The sequence below is a fragment of the Falco biarmicus genome, chromosome 19 (genome assembly GCF_023638135.1).
Source record: "Falco biarmicus isolate bFalBia1 chromosome 19, bFalBia1.pri, whole genome shotgun sequence".
Lineage (NCBI taxonomy): Eukaryota > Metazoa > Chordata > Aves > Falconiformes > Falconidae > Falco > Falco biarmicus.
Window position 1 is genome coordinate 5455409 of NC_079306.1, and position 21416 is coordinate 5476824.

At 59.1% G+C, this 21416-nt stretch overlaps 2 protein-coding genes across 8 annotated transcripts in view; both read right to left on the bottom strand.

Annotated features, from left to right (window-relative positions):
• The window catches only part of PI4KB (phosphatidylinositol 4-kinase beta), a 27510-nt gene extending 11621 nt beyond the window's left edge, over positions 1–15889 (bottom strand). Inside the window, exons 1-3 of one of the 4 annotated variants that reach the window (XM_056321993.1) lie at positions 15645–15889; positions 15231–15343; positions 8213–9182 (exon numbers count right to left, since the gene is read on the bottom strand). In XM_056321993.1, the coding sequence (XP_056177968.1) occupies positions 8213–9154 (942 nt within the window). In that variant the 5' untranslated portion in view covers positions 9155–9182; positions 15231–15343; positions 15645–15889. Of the gene's footprint in view, positions 1–8212; positions 9183–11311; positions 11427–11627; positions 11862–15230; positions 15344–15644 lie in introns of those variants that run through there. The other 3 variants (XM_056321991.1, XM_056321992.1, XM_056321994.1) reach the window with 3 other exon arrangements.
• Positions 15890–16090: 201 nt separating this feature from the next.
• On the bottom strand, positions 16091–21401 carry RFX5 (regulatory factor X5). Of its 4 annotated transcripts, none has more exons than XM_056322432.1 (10): positions 21232–21361; positions 20242–20372; positions 19603–19636; positions 19101–19183; positions 18815–18940; positions 18482–18598; positions 17993–18074; positions 17559–17766; positions 17260–17354; positions 16091–17145 (listed from the first exon to the last, which is right to left on the bottom strand). In XM_056322432.1, the coding sequence occupies exons 2-10, from the start codon at positions 20358–20360 to the stop codon at positions 16168–16170; spliced, it is 1842 nt and encodes a 613-aa protein (XP_056178407.1). In that variant the 5' UTR covers positions 20361–20372; positions 21232–21361; the 3' UTR covers positions 16091–16167. The 4 variants fall into 4 exon arrangements, with proteins under 4 accessions (XP_056178407.1, XP_056178408.1, XP_056178409.1 ...); XM_056322433.1 differs by having other exon boundaries at positions 17559–17763; positions 21232–21354; XM_056322434.1 differs by having other exon boundaries at positions 16091–17354; positions 21232–21401.
• Positions 21402–21416: the final 15 nt, after the last annotated feature.

Consider the following 21416-nt stretch of genomic DNA (forward strand, 5'->3'; position numbering starts at 1 on the left):
AAGCTCCCAATTTTTATTTGGCGTCTTAAATCAAGGTGACGCGCAACCCGCCCGGCGCAGGATGCACCCTGTGCTTTGGCGAGCGCAGGCTCTGCTCCCCGACGGCTCCACAAGCAGCGGCTGCGATGCCATTAGGTCTCCAATTTACTAACTTTGCCCAAAAATGCCGGCTCTGAAAACCACAACTGTCGACTACAGGAGCTGGAGACAACCCCCCTGTGTTAAACAAAAGCCCTTTGGTAGGTTTAAGAGGTGTCGGCGTATTAACACATCCAAACGAAGGGTCTACCTTCAAACGAGGAGGTCGTTATCCAGCTTGCAAAGTGGACCGGGGTGCCCCGGGAAGCCCACGGGCTGACGCAAGGTGGGTTTGCACCACGAGGCTGAAGATTAGTCAGAGCCGGCCCCGGGGTGGGGGAACGGCACATTCCTCCAAGGTTCAGCTCTGGGGCTGTAGTGAAGCAGCTGCTCCCCAGACGGAGCACGGCCGGGCTCTTGGCTTTTCCACCTCTCCAGGAAGCTCCGGCATCTCCTGCAGCTCAGGTCACCTGCTCACCACACCAGGCAAAACCTCCTCGCAGTGCCAGGCCTGGGTCCAGGGAACAGGAATAACAAACTCGGAGGGGAAATTAAGTGCATCTTATTTTTTTGCTTAGCGTCTAACCCGCCGGCATAACCTCAGCAGCTCCGGACACGTTCTGAGCCGGTTCCTCCCCACCTGCCTGCGCTTCCAGCAGGCTGATCGCAGCGTGGCTCTGCCCTGGGACGCAGCGAGGCAGCCAAGGAAAGACAGTTCTGGGGTCTCCATTCAATACCTGATGATTTCCCCAGGGAGATCAGGTAGCTTTATGCAGCCAGCCAGCAAACTGTCCTAAAAAAGTGCAATAGTGAATACAGCTCATCATGCGAGCAGGGCAGGCGAAGGCTGGGTTCCTCCAGATGCATCCTACCCCCCAAAACCTAAAATAACCAAACAAAAAAGAACCTCAGCACATTTCTGGCTTCTCCTCTCTGTGGCATTTGGTCAATGCTTCAAAAAGCTGCTGCTGGAGGAGACAAGGATTGCACGAGACTCATTTCCCCAAGAAACGCGGCTGGAAGGAGCGGGAAAACGAGCCATGTTCCAAGGGTGCCAGCGGCACGACTCCTCTCCCTCGCAAACTCGACAGATGGATGAGCCATATGCCAAGCACGGGCGAGCTTCCAGATCTGTCACTCGGGAAACCAGAAGCCTCGAACATTAAATACCCTGGTCTCAGCCGAAACTGAGGTGCCAGGCGGTGTGTACGGCCATCGTCAGCTCCATCCCCTTCACCGTCGCTGCGCCCTGCGCTCAGGACACGGCTCACCTGCAGCCACCCAGTCTGCAGGGCTCGCTTTGGGGTTTGAGGCTAAAATTCTTGGTCTTTCTTAAGATGTAGGAACGTTCAGTGCAAGTGTCTACCCGGGTAAACACATACCGTCACACCGATAAAAATAACTCCGTCTCTCTTTGTAAAGCGCTCGACAGCACGCCTGGCACGCCTCGACACCTCTGCCACGTCCACAAACCCTTCCCAGGACCTTCCTACCCGTTACAGAGCTGAAACGGGTATTATGGATGACAGTGGTTTGTATCTTAAAAAATTATTTACAATCCCAGCAGCTCAAGAGGCAAACACCTCACTAACACTGCTGGTGCCACGGGGAAAAGAGGATGTTTTAGCCAAGAGACACAAAACCTGGATGCCCGGAGGAGCCAGGCTTTGCAGCTTTACTGACTTCTGCCACCCTGGCCAAGGGAAAACCCTTCAGAGGGATGCCCTACAAATCCAAAGGGATGCTGCGGAAAGGTTGCCAAACCTCCCAAGCCGGACCCGTCGGTGGGACCGCGGCGCAGCCGGCAGCACCATCCTCACAGCCATTTGGCACCACAGCTCGGCCAGCCGCGCCGCCGCCCCGCGGCCGGGAAACAAGCCCTACCAGGAACAGCACCTCTGCCAGCGTCGCTGAAGGTGCAGTTCCAGAGGTAAAAGGCCAACGCTCCTCCACACCCCGACTAGCAGAGGCAGGGCAGGGATGTGGGCTGAAAAGCGAAAAGACCAAGGTCAGACACGTTGGGCAACCTCGAACAAAAAGCAGCTTGCAAATCCAAAAGTCGCCTGTAAGCACACACGCTCCGATAAGCGAATCCACGCAGAAACGCAGACGTAAACAGATTTGCATATAAACCCTCCCTGCCGTTTCTCAAGATAACGCTGATGCCGCTGTTAAAAAAAATAAAACCCACACCGTGGGCAGCGCTTGCATCGCGTGAAAGCTTTGCTCTTCCTCCACCACCACCCACACGCAGTGGCCCCGAGTTAACAGCGAGGCGCTGGCATTTAAGAAGCTGCCGTTTCCAGCGCTCCATTCCCGGCAGCCAGCCTAGATTCTTGACTGATTATTCAATTAGCAGTTTTCTAATTAAAATTTTTTTACTTGACTAGTAGAACCAGTTCAGCCAAACATTTTTGTTCACATGGAGATGCAAGCCTGGCCGGCTCTCTCCACCATCAGCCCAGCTCTGAGCTGGCACTGGCTTCAGGCTCGCAGCTAAAGCAAGCCATCCCCATTTAAAAATAACTGGTTTCAATCCAGATGGGTTAAATAAAAAAAAAAAAAAAAAAAAAAAAGCAGCTGGATTTCCCCTCCTGCTCTCTCTATGTTTTGAACCTTGATCTTAGCTCCTGAAGGAATCCCACAGATGAACCGCTCCTATCCAGGCCATCAGTGTGATTTATTCTTCCCACCTCCCAGGCTTTGGGAGTTAAAACACTGGTGGGAGGCAGAGCAAGGCACAGGGAGTACCCTCCCCGTTTCACCCAGGTGCAAGGTCTCAGCTATAAAGTTTGACACGTCTTCCCTAACATGAAAACTTCCCGACCTCCAGGGCTCGCCATCACAGCGCTGGATTTCTCAGCACCAGCAGCGCTGCGCCCTGCCACGCTGGCGGGGACACGGGGGTCACGGCTCAGCGGGGAGATAAAGGGCTGAGTATCGGCGAGGGCTGCAAACCCCAGTCTGCCAGGCAGGAAAAGCGGGGCGTGAAAGAGCTCGCAACCAGCCTTGGCTTTCACATCAAGTCATGGGGTTTCATCTTTGAGAGGTGTTTTCCAAAAGCAGCAGCCCGACAAGAAACACAAAGAGGTGCAGCAGCAGCAGCACACCCCAGGCACACTCATCCCTGAAAACGCCAACTCGGCCAAGCCCCGGCTGGGCTGCGGGGGTGCAGACCCAGGGGGGTCCTCATCCAGCCCTAGAGAGGTGGGGAGATGAGCGGGGGGAGCAGTTGAGGTGCTGCTGCCACTCGGAGCCTGCCAGGACCCAGGCGAGGGTGGCTGCACGCTGCAAAGGCGGCACAACCTGTTTGTGCAGCAAATCCCCCGGGGCGGCCGCTGGGGAGGACTCGCTGCACCTTTACAGCAAATCCTGCTGGGTGTACGGAGGAGGTGTCATTAAAACCCAAGCACCCCGAAGTCAGCAAGGCTGGAGTTTTTGTAGAGCTAGGTGAAATGAAGGCGATCAGACAGCAAGATGACTTTCCCTGCTCCAGGTTCGGCCGCCCCTCACCCCAGCAGGTCTCTCTAGGGCACCTCGAGACGTCTCTGGTAGCTTGGCCCAGCCACGAACGGTTTTACTGAAGTTACTTAAGCAGCTGCTCTGCCCTGGGTGAGGTTTTGTTTCCAGGTTGCTGCCTGCAACCATGCCAAAACCCCGGGGAGCCGGACACATCGAGCTTCCACCTCCACACGGTCCCACCAGCCACCCAGCTCCACGCCACCACGTTTCTGCCCAGCACAACCCACTTCACAGCACAACCAATGGCACCAGTGGGACCAGCTCGTGCCAAACGACCTTCTCACACGTTTAATGTTTAAACAGGCAAGAAAGACGCAAAGTATCCCCACAGCACAGCACTGGGACGGCACCCTGTCCCCGTGTCTGCAGCATGGGCACCTCAGCCACGCTCTGTCCACCTCCGAGCATCCCAGCGGCGCGCGGCCGAAGGCGTCTCAGGCCACCTCCTCCAATGGGACACTTGTCAGTGCTCCCCTGGGCTCCAGCACCAGCATCAGGTTCCAGCCGGGTCCTCCACGCCTGGTTTCAGCTTGCACAGGTGGACAATCCCGTGCTGAGCAGCTGCAGCCATTTAATCCACCCTTTGTAAATGGATCTGGGAACGGGACACACCTGGACTTGGCAAGACCCGACCACCACCCTGGAAACCAGGGCTCAGCCCATCCACCTTGAACTGGAGGGATGCAGGACGACATGAGTTTTGAGCTTGTGGCTTTTCCTTTGCATGCCCTTGCATGAGCTGAAAATTAACACATGTAAAATAAATTTACACCATTAGAACTGTACTGTAGAAACGTGTTACGCAGACGTAATGCGGTGAGGATTTAAAAACCCACAGTGTGAGCAGCACTTAAAGCCTCTCCTGCCCGTTATTACAGTGGTTATGCAGCACGAAGCAAGAACTGGAACAGAGACCTCAGCGGGGGGAATTATTCTCTAGAAAAAGCACCACAGCTGCGGGCAACTGCGGGGAAAAGGACAGATTCACCCCAGGGTGACTACAACCTTGCTGGGAGCCGGCCTCCCCCCAGCTCTAAAACCACCACAGAGTTTTTTTTCTTAAGTAGCATTAATACCCGCGTTGGGTCTGACTCAGCTTATCCAGGACCAGCAGCAAAGGACAGAGGCACCTGCAGGAAGCAGCCTCGGAACAGGGAGCGCCTGGCACCGCAGCTCGGCAAGGATGGGGACAAGGGGCAATGGTCCAGGGGAGAAATAACACCCCGGAGGTCTACAACAGGTGACCTACGGGAAGCGTAGAAGAGGCCAGGATTGTTCAGCGCAGAGAAGATTGATGGGAGATGGCAAAATAACCCCAAAAATTGTTCGATGCAGGGAAGACTGATGGGAAAATAACCCAGCCAGATGCAGAAGGATGCTGTGGAGAAGGGAACGTGGTGCCACCACCTCCTCAGTGGAGCTAAAAAGCAGCTTCAGGCTCCAGTAACAAAGGGGAGACGAAGCCTGGGTGCAAGCTCTGCAGTGGGCTGCAGAGCCTCCAGGGCAGACAGGCCACTTCCACCAGCACCCTTCAGGATGGGTGCGACAGACTGGCTGTCCCTGCACCTCTCCTTTCCCTGCACTTCTCTCCAGCCCTGTCCCCTGCGGCTTGTATTTCAGATCTACGCCCACCAGCCCAACGCTGCAGTTTTTCCTCCCTACAGCTCTTTCAGACAGTTTATTCCATTTCTCCTGCTCTCCACCAGCCGCTGGTCACCGACCAGAAACGACCAACTCCTCCGCAGCGCCTCTCCTCCATCCTGCGCTGCTCCTGGCTCCGGGGCCGCCCCTGGGGCCAGCCGACTTCACTCCAACCGCAGCAGACACAGAGTTATCCATGTTCCGACACCGGTCCCACGTTTGCAGCAGACAGCTGACAGCGTCACGTTTTACACCCGGCTGGGTTGTACCTGGCTTTGCTTTTTTAAAGACGGGAAGGAACGCCCGACGCGCGGCCGAGCAGCGGCCGAGTTTGCAGGCTGCGGCCGACGTGAGACCAGGCACTGCGGCAGCGCTCGAGAAGGAGATTCAGGCCTCACTGCCTTCCTTCATCTGAGCGGGCAACTTCTTGCTTTTACAGTTGAGTTTTTTGCAAAAATAGAAACTGAAGTTTCTCGGGAGGCACAGCGGAGCGGATCCCCGACCCACGGCTTGATGGTATGGACACTGGTGGCAGAGACAAAACCGCGTACGGGGAATAAAGCACCTCCCAGACGAGCACACATGAGATTTTACTGCTGAAAAGACCTCCAGCGTTGAGAAAATCTGGGGAACTGGTGAAGGGCTCATGCCAGCACAAGACAATTCAGACAGCTGTGGGTTTCTCAGACCGAGTAACTTGCAGATCAAAATAGCGAACTCCAGAATTTGCTGGAATTTATGCCGGACCTTCCTGGCCCCACCACCAGCACTGGTGAAGCAGCTGCTTTTCGCAGGGGATCGCTGGTTTCAAACAGGAGGCAGGAACATTCAGCACCTAAAACAACATGGCTCCAGAAGCCGGTGGGGGATATTCAGAGACCAGGAAAGTTCTTAAGGCGCCTTGAGTATCCCTATGGCTGCGCAACACTTAAACAGCTTGCTCGGCCTCGGGATCAAAATACGTTTCAAACATTGCCAAGAGAAACTCTCTGCTGCGTTGCCTTCATCCATCATTTATGTAAAGCTTCAGTTTCCATTATTCAAGCAGCTACAGCCAGCACGAGCAGAGACCTCGGCACGTCCCGCTCCCCACCAGCCAGTTGTTTTCCACCGAGCAGCTGACGGGCAGAGATATGAAAGATTCATTTACCCATCGGCAAACACCGCGACCCCGGCTTGCAGCTGGGTTTGCACCCAAGAGCTGCAGGGAGCAGGACCGGGTGGGTTTCCCTTGAAACCAGCCCAGCTGAGCGCTGCCTCATGCCTCCAAAGCCTCCTTCAAACCCTTGTCCAAAGGAGCCTTTCCCAAGCCCGGCAGACAGGCAGGGGACCACGTGGCCCCTTCCAATGATTTACAACCCCAGCGCGAAGCCGAGAGAAAGGGGGAATCTCAGACATGGCAGGAAAGCCAAGAAATACTCCACTGTTACGAAAACGGTCATGAGATCTTGAATGTCTAGACAGAGCCGCGGGGAAGTTGGCTTTCAAGATCTCATCCACACTAGCACAGGGATGACCCAGAAAAGGAGCTGCGCGGAGTTTGGCTCATCTGCCCGGGTGAACGGCTGCCCAAGCCCCGCCGGGACCGAACCTTTGGTATTGTGGTTTTACAGGCCATTTCTGAGCCTGCCGAGCCATCCCCGCTGCAGAGGCGAGCCACCTCCCCGGGGGAGTATTTCAAGTTCGTGAGTTCTGGAAGAGGCATTGCTTTTCTCCGATTTGGTTAGCACTGCTCATAAAACCTGCGTTTAGCACCAGCTCGTCTCCTCTGCCCTCCTCTCCCGCCCGGCAACCCCATCTCAGCCCTGCATTTCTCACCATCTCAAGCTGATGCTCATGCTGAAAAACATCAGCCCTTCAAAACAAAGCAGCAAAACAAAAATTCTGCGTTTCCAGCTCTTTTTCCTCTAGCCTTGCAGCCCCACTGCCGAGGATGCTGCTCATCCTTTTGCTCCTCTCTGTGTCAGCAGATGCGTGAAATGAATAAACTGCGTTTTCTTTGCAAGAAATCCTGCCCAAGCAAAACCACACTCTCTGGTGAGTGTGCACAGTCTCGCAGTGTGCACCGACACAGCAGCTCAGCACCAAAGCCAAGGCAGCTTCGTGCCGATAACTTCTTGACACTTAAAAATAAACACCGCAAAGCCCACAGGAGCTGTTTAGGTTTGGAAGACACGTAACACGCATACGTTCGAGTTCACCTATTTAATTGCTGTTTACTTTGGCATTAAACCGCATTAGCGCCTAACCCTGGAAGCGTCCCCTCCATGCAGCCCAGCCCCTCCGGCAGGGAAAGCCTGGCTTTCCACCGTCTTGGAGCTGTGAAAAGAGGACAGAAATCCAAAGCAGAGCTCAGCACAGGGCAGCAGCCACGAACAAACCCCACAGCTGCAGCTCTCGGCCCCACAGCCAGAAGGGTGAGCGCGCCAGAGGCTTGTTTTGGCCAGGGCACTGGCAGGGCAGAGCCGATGGGTTTATCTGCTCTCCTCCTGCCCCCAGCTGCCCAGGGCCCTTTCCGCCTGCGAACAAACCTCGTCGTTGCTAAATCTTGAACAAGTCGGGACAAGGAGGAAATCACATTTCCAACAGCAATCAGATGGCTGCAGATTGCAAAACAGAGGCACCAGCCTGTTGCCCAAACCGTGTGGGAATTCAGCAGCGCAGGAAGCGACTCAGCCCTCCCGACCCAGCTTTCTGCCTTACCTTGACGCCATCTAATGCCCCCCCCTTCCACCCACACCAAGAAACGCCCCCTCCAGAGCCCCAGCACCCTCCAACGCGACCCACTGGTGCGTGTCAGTTTGCTTAGAGACACAGGAATCAAAACTTCAATCATTTGCAGCAACTAGGACAAAAAAAAACCCCTCTGCGGGGTAAAGGAGAAGCTATGAGATGAGAACCAACCGCTCGAGCACGGCCCTGGGGGCATCCCTTCCTGGGTGAGCTGAGCCTTGGAGGGCCCCAACATTACCTCTTCTTCGCTCTCGACTTTGGGATTGCTGGCTGTGCGCTTCAGATTGCTGCTCAGGCTGATGGTAACGGTGGCGTCCGACTTGGACCTCTGGTGAGTCCTTTTGGAAGGAGACAGGCCCATATCAGGCGCTGGGCTCAGCGACGGCAGCTCCCTCTTCTTGTAAGCTGGCTTCAACTCGTCCGAGAGGATGAGTTTCCGCAGCTTGGTCCCACGGGAGTGTCGCTGAGTGGAGATGTGCATGTCCGAGGAGTAGGCACCCAGCAGCAGGGCACACTGCAGGGAGAAGTTGATGCTCTGCCGGCAGCGGTGCACAATGTAGGGCTTGATCGCATCTCCCACGTCCTCGTCCATGTGAATGTACATATTCAGCAGCTGTGGCAGGTAGAAGTCCACTTCTTCGTTCCTAAAGCAGAACAACCTATTCCCAATGTAAGCCTGCACACCAGGTTCCTTTGAATTGTACAAGTATGAAATGGCCATGGAGATATCAAAGAGTTTGGATTCAAAGAGCCGGAGGAGCCAGGACTGCTTAGCAGAGTTATTCTTCTGCCGCTTCCGGGCGGTTTTCACCGTGTTGGCCGCCGTCTCGTCCTCCTCCTGGATCTTGGAGGCCGTGCCAGGTAGATCGTCCAAGCACTTGATTTTACAGCCCTCGCCGATGTCTCCATTGGCCAACTCCACCGCGGTCCGTGAGGCACGCTCTGCCTCGCTGCCATCAGCCAGCTTCGTCAAGCTGTCAGAGGAGACACCGTGCATCAGCTTGACCTTCTCCAGGACCTCTTCGCAGGCTTTCTTCGCCACCTCGGGGTCGATGACTGCCAGCTCCCCGACACCTTCCGTGATGACGCTGAGAGACGTCCCGCCATTCCCTTGGGGCGCTGAGCCGGGTGCCTGGTCCGAGCCTGTCCCTCGGGCTGGGTCTGCAACAGAGTCTCCCATAGCAGTGGTGGGTCTGCACACTTCAAAGCTGAAAAGAAAACAAGACACACACAAGAAGAAAAAAAAAAAAAAAAAAAAAAAAGTCAGGGACACAATCCATGGAGAAGACCTGCTTCCAGATGGAAGGTGGGAAAACAGGAACCCGGGCTGGGATACACCTCAAGGGAAACAGAGAGCAGAGATGAGGTTTGGTGCAAACCTTCTGGAAAAGCCTTTGTCTAGAGGGAAGGTGCCCCAAGCCAACGCACACAACACTGAGCTGATCACGTTGGGTTTTAAAGGTCTTCTGGGTGCCCCTTCCACTCAGACTTCAAAGGGAGCTGTAAGCATCTATCAGCCATTACACAAAATTTCCCCGTTACCATGACGATAAAAAAATTGAGCAAGCCAAAAAGAGAAGCGGGGGGGAAACAGGTTGTTATAGGCTCTCCACCCCAAAGGCATTCTGCAACCCTTGGAACTGGAGGGCCACAGGCTGGGTGGACCCAGCGGCTCTGCTTCTTGCTAGAGGAGGTGGAACGTATCCCCCGTGCTCGGCTTTTGCTTATCCAACCTGCCCCGGGGACAGAGGGGACAGTGGTACGCGGCGCTTTGATGGTGCGATCCCCCGCCGGTGCTGGCGATGGGCGAGCAGAGCCGGAGCAAGAACCAAGCCTGTTGCAACTGGGTCCCTGTTTTCGAAGTCCAGGCGCTACTGCCCAGATTAAGCATCCTCACCAATGACTGGCACTTAATTATGTTTTAAAAATAAGATAAACGAGGGATTGAACACACTTCCCGGTTTCCCATCTCGATAAAAAGAGCAGCGGTGCATCTCTATGGATAACCAGCAAGAATAAAGGCGGCCAGTGCCAAGTGAAATCGTCCTCTAAAAATAAAATAAGGCACTCTATTCAATCTAACATCATTACCGCGGCTCTGACTGCTTCCCTTTATTGCTCATACGCTACAAGAAGACAGCTCGTGATCAGCAGAAGGGCACAATGCCTTTTACAAATGTTAAGCACTGCAAGCAGATTGCCAATTCCCTCCTGCTTTTCACGTCCAGCACGGTGGAAAAAATTACTGTCTTTGGAAAAGAAGTTCAGTGAACCATTTTCTGCCTGCCTGTTCCCCCAACGACCCCCAGCCCCTGTTTTGCCCACAGAGGCTGCGCCAGCGGGTTCTTGCAGCGAGATATTTCCCTGTTAATTTAATGACCTTCTTTCATCTGTTTATTTTTACAAGCGATTACAGCTCCCGACGCAGGGAGAAAGGGGTGAGGAAACCCACAGCGTTTCTCTCTAAATATTCCAAGCGAGTAAAAACGAGGTCGGTGTGTCCAGATGTGAGCGCCGCTTCCCAGAGACTGGTTTCCTCCTCTTGTTTTCAAAACACTTAAGCTCTAACTACGAGGTGAAAAAAGCCTGACCAAAGTTCAGCAGCCCGAACCGATATGAATAGCATCTTTCACCCCGTCCACACGGCAGCAACACACAACGTTTTCCTCTGTGCTTGCCATTCTCTTCAGTACAAATCCTGCGTGCTTCAAATATTTGTGGTCATTAGATCCTAAAGACCCTGTGAACTGAAGGAAGTTGTTTTTCCCTCTAAGTGAGCCCAGCCTTGCTCCATGAAAGCCCAGATGTTCTAATTTTTAAATTAACACTGCGCCAGCAAAAAGGAGATCTTTCGGTGTAACTCGGCCAGGCGGGATTTAAAGAGGCAACCGAGCGGAGCCGGGTCCAAGGAAGGGTCACACAGAGCTTTGCTCATGCCAGCACTTCTGGGGTCCTTCAACTAGTCACATCGAGACAACTGGGAAGGCAAACGGATGAAAAACAAAAAAATGCAGCAGTGGCATCTGCCAGAGTCCCAGACGTGGCTCCGCAGCCACACGCGGAGCGCAGCAGTACCTGCGAACCTGGGCGGCTCGGTTGCCCACAGAGGGCTTTCCGAGCCCCGACTGTTTATCCGATGCAGGGAAATGTGTTTGACATCCTCCTCGCTGGGCTGCAGAGGAAGAAAAAGTGTGTAGGATCCCGTTAAACCTCCCTCCCTGTAAACGCGGGGCACGCAGGTGAAGCCTGGTGCAACGTGACGGTGCACGCTGCAATCCTGGGCGTTAAACCTCCTCCACGTCCGTGGGAGAGGCGGGATCCAACCCGACCTACTCACACAAGGTATCCCGATGACTCCGAGCTGCCTGTGCCGTCACCGTGAGCAGAGCCGCTCCCGCCGCCAGCCCAAACTCCCCGATCCTTTGGCCACCTTCCCCCGGCTGGCCGCGGCTTGCCACCGCTGAGTGGGTTAAACTTGGATTAAGGAGCTGCGCAAGACAAATCCACCCACGGGCCTGCGGGGTTACCTCTGCACCACCGGCACGGCTTTGAAATCTGTGCATTTGCTTTTTAGAAAGTCAGTGCATTGCTTTTTAAATTTTATTATTATTGTTTTGCTCTTCAGCCCCGCCCCCGTCCCCCCCAACACTTACAGAGCCGCCTTCTTCGGTGACATCCCAGCAATGGGGCTGTTTGGAGCCTGCCAAGGACACGTCTTCACTCCTAGCGCTCCCTAAAATCCCAGCGAGGGGGCTCACTCCCCGCCTCCTGCACCTCTCTGCATTTTTCCATGATTCACATCATTTGTTAAACATATCACAACGTACGATTTGCCTCTCGAGGCTCAGCAGAACTCCCCGATTCCAAATCGCTGGTCTCAACAGGGATAAAAACCCCATCAGCTGCACACAATGAAGCAATCCAGTCTGGAAAACAGGCTGAGCTGAATTCATGTGGTTCATCCTCCACCCACAGCCATAACGGGCCAAGTTTCTCTCTGGTGGAACGGCCCTGAAGCCGGTGATTAAATAAGAAATAAAGGGAAGCCCCTATCAGCACAGAAACTACCGATGAAGCAGCCGCGTGTCGGTGCAGCAATTCCAGAGCCGTGGCTCCTTCGGGAAGGGACAAAAGCAGAGGGAGATCTACGGGAACAGAGCTGTGGCTTTACAGGAAAAAAAAAATAAAAGTCTTGCTCCTGCCTGACTTGAATAAGAAATATTAGCCCTGGCAAACAACCAGGAGGACAGGATGAAGCCTCACCAAGACATCTGGTCTCTATTACGCTGCATTACTTTTTGTTTTGCTCAGCGCTGACGGCCTTCAACATTTTGCTGTGCCTTCAGGAAGGCCACAGGAGTTGGGATGGGGGCAGAAAACATCACAGAGCGCTGGAGGCCAGACAAGGATGGACTGTCAGTGCCCCTCACCAGGCTGAGGGGAGAGCCCCCGCTCCTCGAAGCGCCCCTCCGCACCCACTGCAAACAGAACAACTCAATGCCACAGATTAACTGATAGCTTAGAGGTTGGGGAAACTGAGGCACAAAGGGACTGTGACTGGCTCGGCTCGCATGCGGGAGATGGGCTGTGTGTGCGAGCACCACTGAAGTGAGCACAAATAATTCATCCTGGGGGACACATCACCCTCTTTCAAACCTCAAATCCCCTTCCAGGAGGGACTCGGCACTGACATGGATGAGCTCCCACCCGTTTTTCACACTTGGCTGAAGCAGATTCAACCTCTGCACAGCACAAGGGTCTCACTCCACTTCAAAATAAAAATAAAAATGTTCCAGGCACCCCTTGAGGACAAACTCTGCCCATAAACCTCCTCTGCTGCACCAGGGCATGGCTGGGGGACTTCTCTGCCATGGAACAGCACTGTTTCCATCTTGAAGGGCACATGCCACGGAGCAAGGAGCAGAGGGAAAGCAAAAAAGGTGATTTTTCATGGAAAAGGGCAACAAGAGGCCCTGAGCCAAAGGCTGAGGGATCGCTGGCACCCCGGACAGACAGGACAGGCTCCTCCATCCAATGCCCCATGTCGGGCCTCGGGACGGAGCAGCCTCTGAGAGCCCTTACTCGGGAAATGGATCAAGTGCAGCTCCTCTCAGCAGCTTTGGTGCCTCCAACCAGCACGTCAAAGCCCCGACACACCGGCCCGGCAGCTTTCTTAACAAAACAGCAGCTATGAGCAACACTGCCGGAAGAAACAGCACCAGCTACAGCAGCCACCACGGGCGGCCTGAGCGCGCTCACGCCTTAGCTCCACACAGCTCCTAAACGCCATCCCGGTTTCCAGCCCAGCAGCGAGGCTCACCGGCTCGGCTCCTGCGGCAGGACGGAAGGCTGGATGCCCCGCAAGCGGCTGGGAGCGCTCCGCTCCAGTTCGGCATGGCTGGGATGCTCCTGCTGGAAGGATTCCGCATCCCGCCCCGCTTTCACCAGGCTCACCGACACGCCAAACTGTATTTGGCCAAGCCTGTGTGTCCGAAACATCAATAACCCTGGGGCGCCGGCAGACAGAACAACTCACCCCTGGATTTGGAATAAAATAAAAGCCATGCTGCAAGAAATGCAGCAAGAGAACGACAAACTACGCAACGTGTTAAAGAACGGCTCCAACGCTCCTTGGCCTCCTGGCTCCATCAGGGAGATGCCCCTAACTCCCTGCTCCAAATATCCATCCACAGCAAAGTATTTATAATATGTCTTTGTGGCATCGTTCCTAGGAAGCTGTTCTGCCTCCCCTGCTGCAACATCCCCGCACCGCAGAGGGGACGGAGACGCAGGAAAGAGGGAAAGCCGCAGCCTGGCAGCCCCAGAACCACGCTGCCAGCCCTTTTCTCATTCCTTGCTCCTCCAGAAGGAGCTAAATCCAGTGATATACTTATAAATTAACTTCCCCATTTGAAAAAATATAATCAGCACTAAAATCTGAGAACGCTGAGAAGTGCCCCAGCGCTCTGAAAAATGGTTCTTTTGCTGCAACAGGTGCTCGCGATTCGTGAGGAAGCCCTTCACAAGCCCACTCCACACATACCACAGCTGCAGCTCATCCCCACGTTACTCACACAAACACATCCAACCTTTTGTCCTCATCCCTCACACCTCCCCGCCCCTGAGGAGCATTAATTAGAATCCCTGAGCAAACGAGGACAAACCCTTCCATCCCAGCAACCTGTTTCGGAGCACACCAAACCCTTAAGCGAGCAGTGCTGGCACAGCCACCATGGGAACTTTTCTCCTCCCAGTGATCACAAGGTACTTTGCGCCTCAACCTTCCCACACTCGTTTACATATGTAAATTCACTATTTCAAGTTGCTGCTGTTATCCACAGTCATGTCTGAGTCTTTCTCTAAAGCGTGACTTGAAATAAGCTGTCTAGATGCAACAGAAAATGGAAGGAGAGGCAGGAGCCACATTCCCCAGCTCTGACTCTTCTGTCACCGCTCCAAGCATGGACCCTGAACTGCGGGATGACAAATGGCGTGTGACTGAAGGGGCACACGCCGACCATGGCACGGACCGAAATCCCAGTTAGGTGAAGCCAGAGACAGTTCCCCCCACCTAGCAGAGCTGGGGCTGACTCTGCAGGAGCAGATCCCTCGGCACTTACAGCCGTCGAGGGCGACCTCCAACACAGCCACCGGTTTGCAGAGAGCGATGAAGTCCCCAGGGGGGAGTTCCAAACCTCAGAGGGGCTGAAAAGCCCCTGCTCTTCCAACCAGCACCGAGCAGGATGGCACAACCGCTGGGCGAAAGAGCTGGAAACCAGCCTTTGCCCCCCAACCCGCACCCTGTTACTTCCCCGACGCTGCTCCCCAAAGCTTCACCGCGGGTTAAAGTCGGGGGTAGCAGAGGGAGCGGTTAAACGTTGTTGTTATTTATCACGCACAAAGTTACGGCCAACGGGAAGCAGAAGTTCCAGGGGGCAGAAAGCATGGAGGGATCGCCGTCCCGTGGAGCTGGAGGGGCTGGTGGGCTCAGCTGCCCCCGGGCACCACCTCCGGCCCCGGGGCAAGTATTTTAGACACAAGGGGCACCAGATGGCTCGGGGGGGTGTGGGGTGGGCAAAGCCCGGCCAGACACGACAGGCTAACGGGACGGGGAGAACCAGCCGGGAGCCCCCAAGGGGTCTCGGAGCCGGGGAGCCGGAGGGGCCGGAGCCCTCCCCGCCGGCGCGGCGGGACCCGGGGCAGGCGGCGGGCAGGTTACCCCGGGGGACGGGGCCGAGGACAAGGACGGGCGGTACCTGGTGCAACGCCATCCCGCACGGCCGCCTCTCCGGTCTGGGATGCCGACGGACGGGGCAGCGCAGGCGGCTCATCCTGGGCAGCGGCTCCGCGGGGCTGCGGGGACGATCGGCTGCGGCGGCGGGAGGGAAAAAAAAAAAAAAAAAAAAAAAAAAAAAGGAAAAGATGATTTTCCTGCGCGACCAGGCGCTGCCGGCCCGCAAACCGCCGGCGCTGCGAGCCCGGGGGAGGCGGCGGAGGCCCCGGCCGGCCCCGCTCCGCCCCCGCGCAGCCCCAGGGGCCCGGCCCGCCGGGAGCCGGTAACGGGCCTCCCCGAGCGGCCGCAGAACCGGCCCGAGGACGCCGGGGGGGGGTGTGGGAGCCCGCGGGGAGCTCCCGGTGCGGGGGGCTCCCGGTGCCGGCGCGGCGCTCACCTGCGGGGCCGGGGCGGGCGGGCCCGGGGCGGAGCGGCGGGGCGGGGCGGAGCGGGCCCAGGCCCGGAGCGGCGGGACAGGCCCAGGCCCGGGCTGCCCGCGGCGCCGCCTGACGGGGCTGAGGGACCGGCTGAGGGAGCGCGCTGCGCTCCGGCGCCCCCTGCCGGCCCGGCGGCACCCGCGGCTCGGGGGCGGGGCCTGCGCGGCCGAGGGTGTTGACGGAAACCGGCTCTGCTGGGCGCCCCCGAGGGGAGACTAAGGCACGGCTGTCCCATCCCCCCCTTTGCTACCCCCCCCTCCCCATGCCCCCCCCCCCGCCCTTGATCCCCCCCGGGCGAAGGTAGCACCCCACCCCCCCCCCCGAGGTCCCAGGACCCCCCCCCCACCGGGGGACAGCCCCACCGCTGCCCCCAACCCGCCACGGCCCACAGACAGGACAAGATGGATGGAGTGCTCAGCTTTTAATGGGGGGCACGGGGGGCACCCGCACCCGGCGGGGTCCTGGGGGGCAGCTGGGGGGGTGCTAAGAACCAGGGTGGGCGCAGAGCCGCACCCACGCCGGTGACCCCCCCCGGGACATGGGGGCACAAGGGGATGCAGCCCCTGACTGGGAGGCAGCAGCAGGGGGACCAGTCCCTGCCTGTGTCTGTCCATCGTGTGGGGGGATGTGGGGTTCCCCCCCATCCTGGGGGGCACTGGAGCCCCCAGCAGCACCGCCATCACCCATGGGGGTCCCGGCCTCGCTCAGGCTCCGCTGTGCTGCCACCACGTCCTCCTCCGCCGCTGGCTCGTGGCCATCAGCAGCGACCTTGGCCCTGCCATCCTGGATGACGCTGACCTGGGTGGGCAGGGAGCCCCCGGCCCGGCCGTCCCCGAGGGGGCTGATGGCACCGCCACCGCCATCGGCACCCGCAGCCACCCCGCGGTGCAGCTCCGTCTCCCCCGCAGCCGCCTCCTCTGGCCTCTTCCGCGGCCGCCCACGTCGCCGCTTCTGCGGGGCAGCCTCAGCGGCCGGTTCCGGGGGGCGCTTGGTGGCCCTGGGGCGCTGCAAGTCTGGGGGGCCCAGCCCCTCGCCACTCCCCGCGCTCCGGGGGTTGGCGGGGCTCTCGGCCGTGGGGACGCCCACACCGGGCAGCAGGACGTTGAGGACGGGCACGGCGGCTTGCTGGCTCAGTAGCCCCGCTGGCCCGTTGGCCCCCGGGGCCAGCCCCAGGGGCAGGGAGGGGGAGGCCGTGCCCACCGGCAGCGGCAGGGCCACCTTGACGGTGCCCCCCAGGGGGGCAGCCGTGATTTTGGGCGCCAGGACAGGAGGGGAGGAACGGACGGCGGCAGCACCGGGTGCCGTGGGTCGCTCCGCCGGCGGGATGCGGGGCAGGAGCAGGGGCAGGCGGGCAACCAGGGCGTTCACCTGGGGGCTGCTGGCCAGCTTGGGGGGTTCCGCAGGCTTCTTCTTCTCAGGCCGGGGTGGGATGGGGGGCTTGGGGCCGCTGTCCTTCTTGATCTGCAGGCAGAGAGATGTCGCGGTGGAGCCGGGCTGCTTCCCCGAGCGTGCCCCCTCAGGCTGCGGGGGACCCAGGGGGTCCTGGCTCCCCACCCGGCTCCGGTGGGGTCTCACCTGCCCCTGGCTCCGGTCGCTGCTCTCTGGAGTGTCCAGACCGTTCTTCACCGTCGATGGGGTCCGACTCTCACGGTGGATCTTCTCCGCGCTCTCTGGGGGTGCGCAGTTGACAAAGGTGGGACGGCCCCTCGGCAGCTCAGCCGTGGATGAGGGCTGGCAGCAGCTCAGCCACGCCACAGGCAGCTGGAAGGGGACCCCGTGCCCCAGGGGACCCCATCTCCCAAAGCATCTGTGCCCCTAGGGGGTCCGGGTGAGCCCCCGAGGTGTGAGCGGGGCCGGGGCTCCATCCCACCCACCTGAGACCACCATGGCCATGACCAGGTCAGCGCGGGCCGAGCGGGAGCTGATGATGTGCTGCTGGATGAGGAACTGGGCCACCTCCACGATGTTGTTGAAGGAACGCTTGAGGATCTTCTCGGCCCAGTCGCAGGTCAGGGCACAGGCTGCCTCCATCACCTCGCTGTTGTAGGACTGCACCAGGTCCGTCAGCTCCGACTGCTGCTGCTGGGACAAGCCATGAGCCCCCCCGGTGACACGACACCCCAGGTGCAAACGGGGCCAGGCAGCTCCCCCTCCACCCTCGGGGAGGCTCACAGGACAGAGCAGAACCTGCTCCCGAAGTGGGCGTCCCTCCACCCCCTGCCTTCGTCAGATCTAACGAGCGACGAGTTCGTTACCCCACCAAAAGAACGCCACAGCAGCCAAGCCGTGGGGGCAGCAAAGGACTTACAGTCTCCGTCACTTTGAGGTCCAGGCTGGGCAGGGGCGGCAGGCTGACCACTGTCTTCCTCCGGATCCCGCTGTAGCAGTACGTTTGGCCGGGTTAAGGTCTGTCGCTGTCACACGAACACGGCCGCAATGGGGTCACAGCTCGACAGGACGCGGCTGCGGGGCTCACGATGGGCTTGTTCCAAGGTGCGACAGCAGCCGGCCCCACGTCAAGCCGGGCTGCCCCGTTCTCGGGGGGCTCCCTGCCCGCCGCCAGCTACCCCAGGCCACCCCGAGTGTACGGCAAGGACAGGGCAACTCCAAGCCCTGGGGACAACTGAGCTGAACCTTCAGGAGCAGAAAAACCAGGAGCCAGACCCCCTTAGAAGCCACAAAATACCACCTCGTACACAGACTTGTAAATGGGAGAAGCTGGAGAAGCAGCGGCTGCTGCCACCAGCCCGAGCAGCTCCCCGGGCTGCCCTGGCCAGCCAGGCATGTAGAAGGATATTTCGACTGTCCCCGGCCTCCCAGCCGTCGGGCTTTGATGTTTGGGAAGATCTCCCGGATGATCTTGCCGAAATTGGCGGTGCTCAGAGGGCGACAGCAGAGGTTGTCGCAGTATCGCCTGCCGGGGAGAGCTGGGGGTTAAAGCCATCGAGCCCGTCTCGCTGCCCTCTGCAACGGACTCTCCCTGCTGATGCGGCTCGTCTCCGAACCCCGCGTTGTGCTGGGCCCTTCCCAAACTATCCCAGGCTCTGAGCCGACCTCCCCGCCAGGCTTCGATGGACAACCCGGCCCCAGGGAGGGACGCTCCTGGCACCAGGCCAGCCCCTGCGCTCACTTGTAGGCATCGTAAACGTCCTGCTTGGGCAGGCAGGTGTCTGTGTGCTCCTCCAGGTGGTTCCGGATCCAGTTGCACGCATGCATGTACTCGGCCGTGCTCAGCGAGCTCAGGTCCAGGCTACTGCTGCTCTCGTGGAAGCCGGAGACAAACATTTAGTAGAAAAGCAGAACAGGAGAAGGCAGAGCTGTGCCACTCTCTCCCTGGCCTCTTGTGATCTGTATCCCCCATCACCCTGACAGCCCCTGCTCTCCCAGCCCCGGCCCTGGCTCGCTCCAGCACCCACCTCTTCTCTCCCAAGCTTGGTCCCGAGGGCAGCTGGAGGTAGAGGTAGAGCTTGTCGTTGTCTGAAAACTTCTGGACATCTTGCTACGGTCAAAGGGTCCACAGGGAGGGGGAGAACAGACCAGAGATAAAGAAAGGTTAAGGGTCCAAAATGAGGAACACCTGATGCAGGCGGCGCTCTCATTACGCTCCTAACGGCAGTAACGGATGGGGCACTGAGACCGGAGCAGCTCTGCCAGTGTGGGCACAGCCTGCGTACGAGGGGGCCACGTCAACGAAGCCACAGACTGCCCCTTGAGGGGACTGGAAAGGGTCGTCCCACACAGGGCTGGGGGAGCGGGTGCCACCCCCTGGCGAGGGGCTTCTCGGGGCTAATCCCCACAGCCAGACCCTGACCCGATGGGAAATGAGGTCAGGCAAATCCCCGGGGTTCAGTTTAGCTGGGAGAGGAGAGAAATGGAGACGCTCAGTCCCCCAGCACCACATGCCGCCGCGGCACTCACCAGGATGGCGTCGACTTTGTTCTGCACGGATTTGCTGTGCGGGACAGAGACAAGCGGCGTTAGTGCAGGGCAGGGTGACACCGCAGTGCCCGGGTGTTCCTCAACCCCCCCTCCCCAGAGCTCCCGAGGACAGTGCCGTCCCCGCGCCCTCCCAGACCCCACACGTGCGCCCCAGCGTGAGCAGCAATGCCAAGACGGGGATACTGGAGCACCGAGAGCCAAAGGCCACCTGCACCCATGGGCCAGCACAGCCCGTTCTCCCCACGCTCCGCGTTTCCCTGTGTGCCCACCACCCTGCTCTAGCGCTCTGTGCCCTACCCTAACCCCAGGGAGAGCAGAGCAGGCGTAAAACCACGTCCCACAGGGTTGCAGTAGAACAGTATGCACTACTGTGAAGCCCTGAATTGATTCTGCACCCGAAACAGGCAGCACGCAGCTGGCGACGCGGGGCTGTGCCCCGCGTACAGCACCCAGCACCAGAGCGAGCAGGGCATGCCTGAGGCCGTGCCATGGCACCACAAAGCTCACCCCTTTGGGCCCCGGGGCTGCACATTAATCAACTTTATTAAATTAACCCACACTTGGTAAGGCTCAGAGTAACGGGAAGAGGTGCCCGGGAAAAGCGAGCGCTGCCCTTACGAGATGATGCCCTTCAGCTCCTGCAGCAGCGTGCTCGACTCGGCGGTGCTGCCCCGGGCGCTGCTGGGGGACAAGCTTCCCTTCCTGGGGTTTCGGGCACTCAGCTCTTCGTCAGCCATCACATTTGGTTCCTGTTGGGAAGTGAAAACCAGACACAGTTGAAAAAAAAAAAAAAGGGAAGAAACCCCCTTCAGAGCTGTTGAGCCCCCGCAGGGCTGACCTCCGGCCTGGGATCAGGGAGAAGGGCAGAGGGGGGTGGCTGGGGGGCTCGGTGCAGCCCGGAACGCGCCTGCCCGTGGCCCCCATCCACCCTGGACCGAGGATGGGCCCCAGCTGGGTGGGCTGAGCTCCCTCAGCTGGACAGGAGCCACCAGGGGATGGGAATGGCCCCAGGGGTCCCAGGAGGGGTGTCTCCAGCAGCAGGGACTGCAGGCGGCCCCAGGCACCCCGCTCCGGGCAGGGGACAGGGGACACGGGGTCTGGGTGGCACCAGCGAGCAGCGTGCCCAGGACGCGACAGAGGGGCAGGTCCCCAGGCTGGGGGTGCTGTGGGGGACCATGACAGTGCCGTGGGGTCTGGGTGCCAGTCCCTGGGGGCACGGGGAAAGGAGGGCAGGGATGATGGGGGCAGCAGGCGGGCAGAGGGCCCCAGGGGCATGGGGACAGGGACGCCAAGCGGGCAGAGGGCCCCAGGGACAGGGACACCAAGAGGGCAGACCCCCAGGGGCAAGGACACCATCAGGGAAGGCCCCCAGGGAGATGGGGCCAGGACCACCAGGAGGGAGGGTCCCCAGGGACACCGGGAGGGCAGATCCCCAGGGGCAGGGACACCAGGGGCAGGCCCAGGGAGCCGGGGGCTCCATGACAGCGCGGCCCCGTCGCAGCCAGCTGCCGGGGAGGGGCCGGGGCCGGGCCGAGGGGAGCGGGGTCGCACCGGGCCGGGCCGGGGGGAGCGGGGTCGCACCGGGCCGGGCCCCCCCCCCGCACCCACCTGCGGGCGGCTGCAGCCGGGGCGCGGCCTGTCCCCGCCACGCGCCGCCACCCCGCGCGCAACAGGAACCGAAAGTGCAGCGCCCCGGCGGGACGCGCCCGCCGCCCGCCGCCGCTTTTTTCTGATTGGCCGCGCCGCCGCCGGCCCGCCCGGATACGGCGCTGTCCTGTAACGCCATTGGCTGC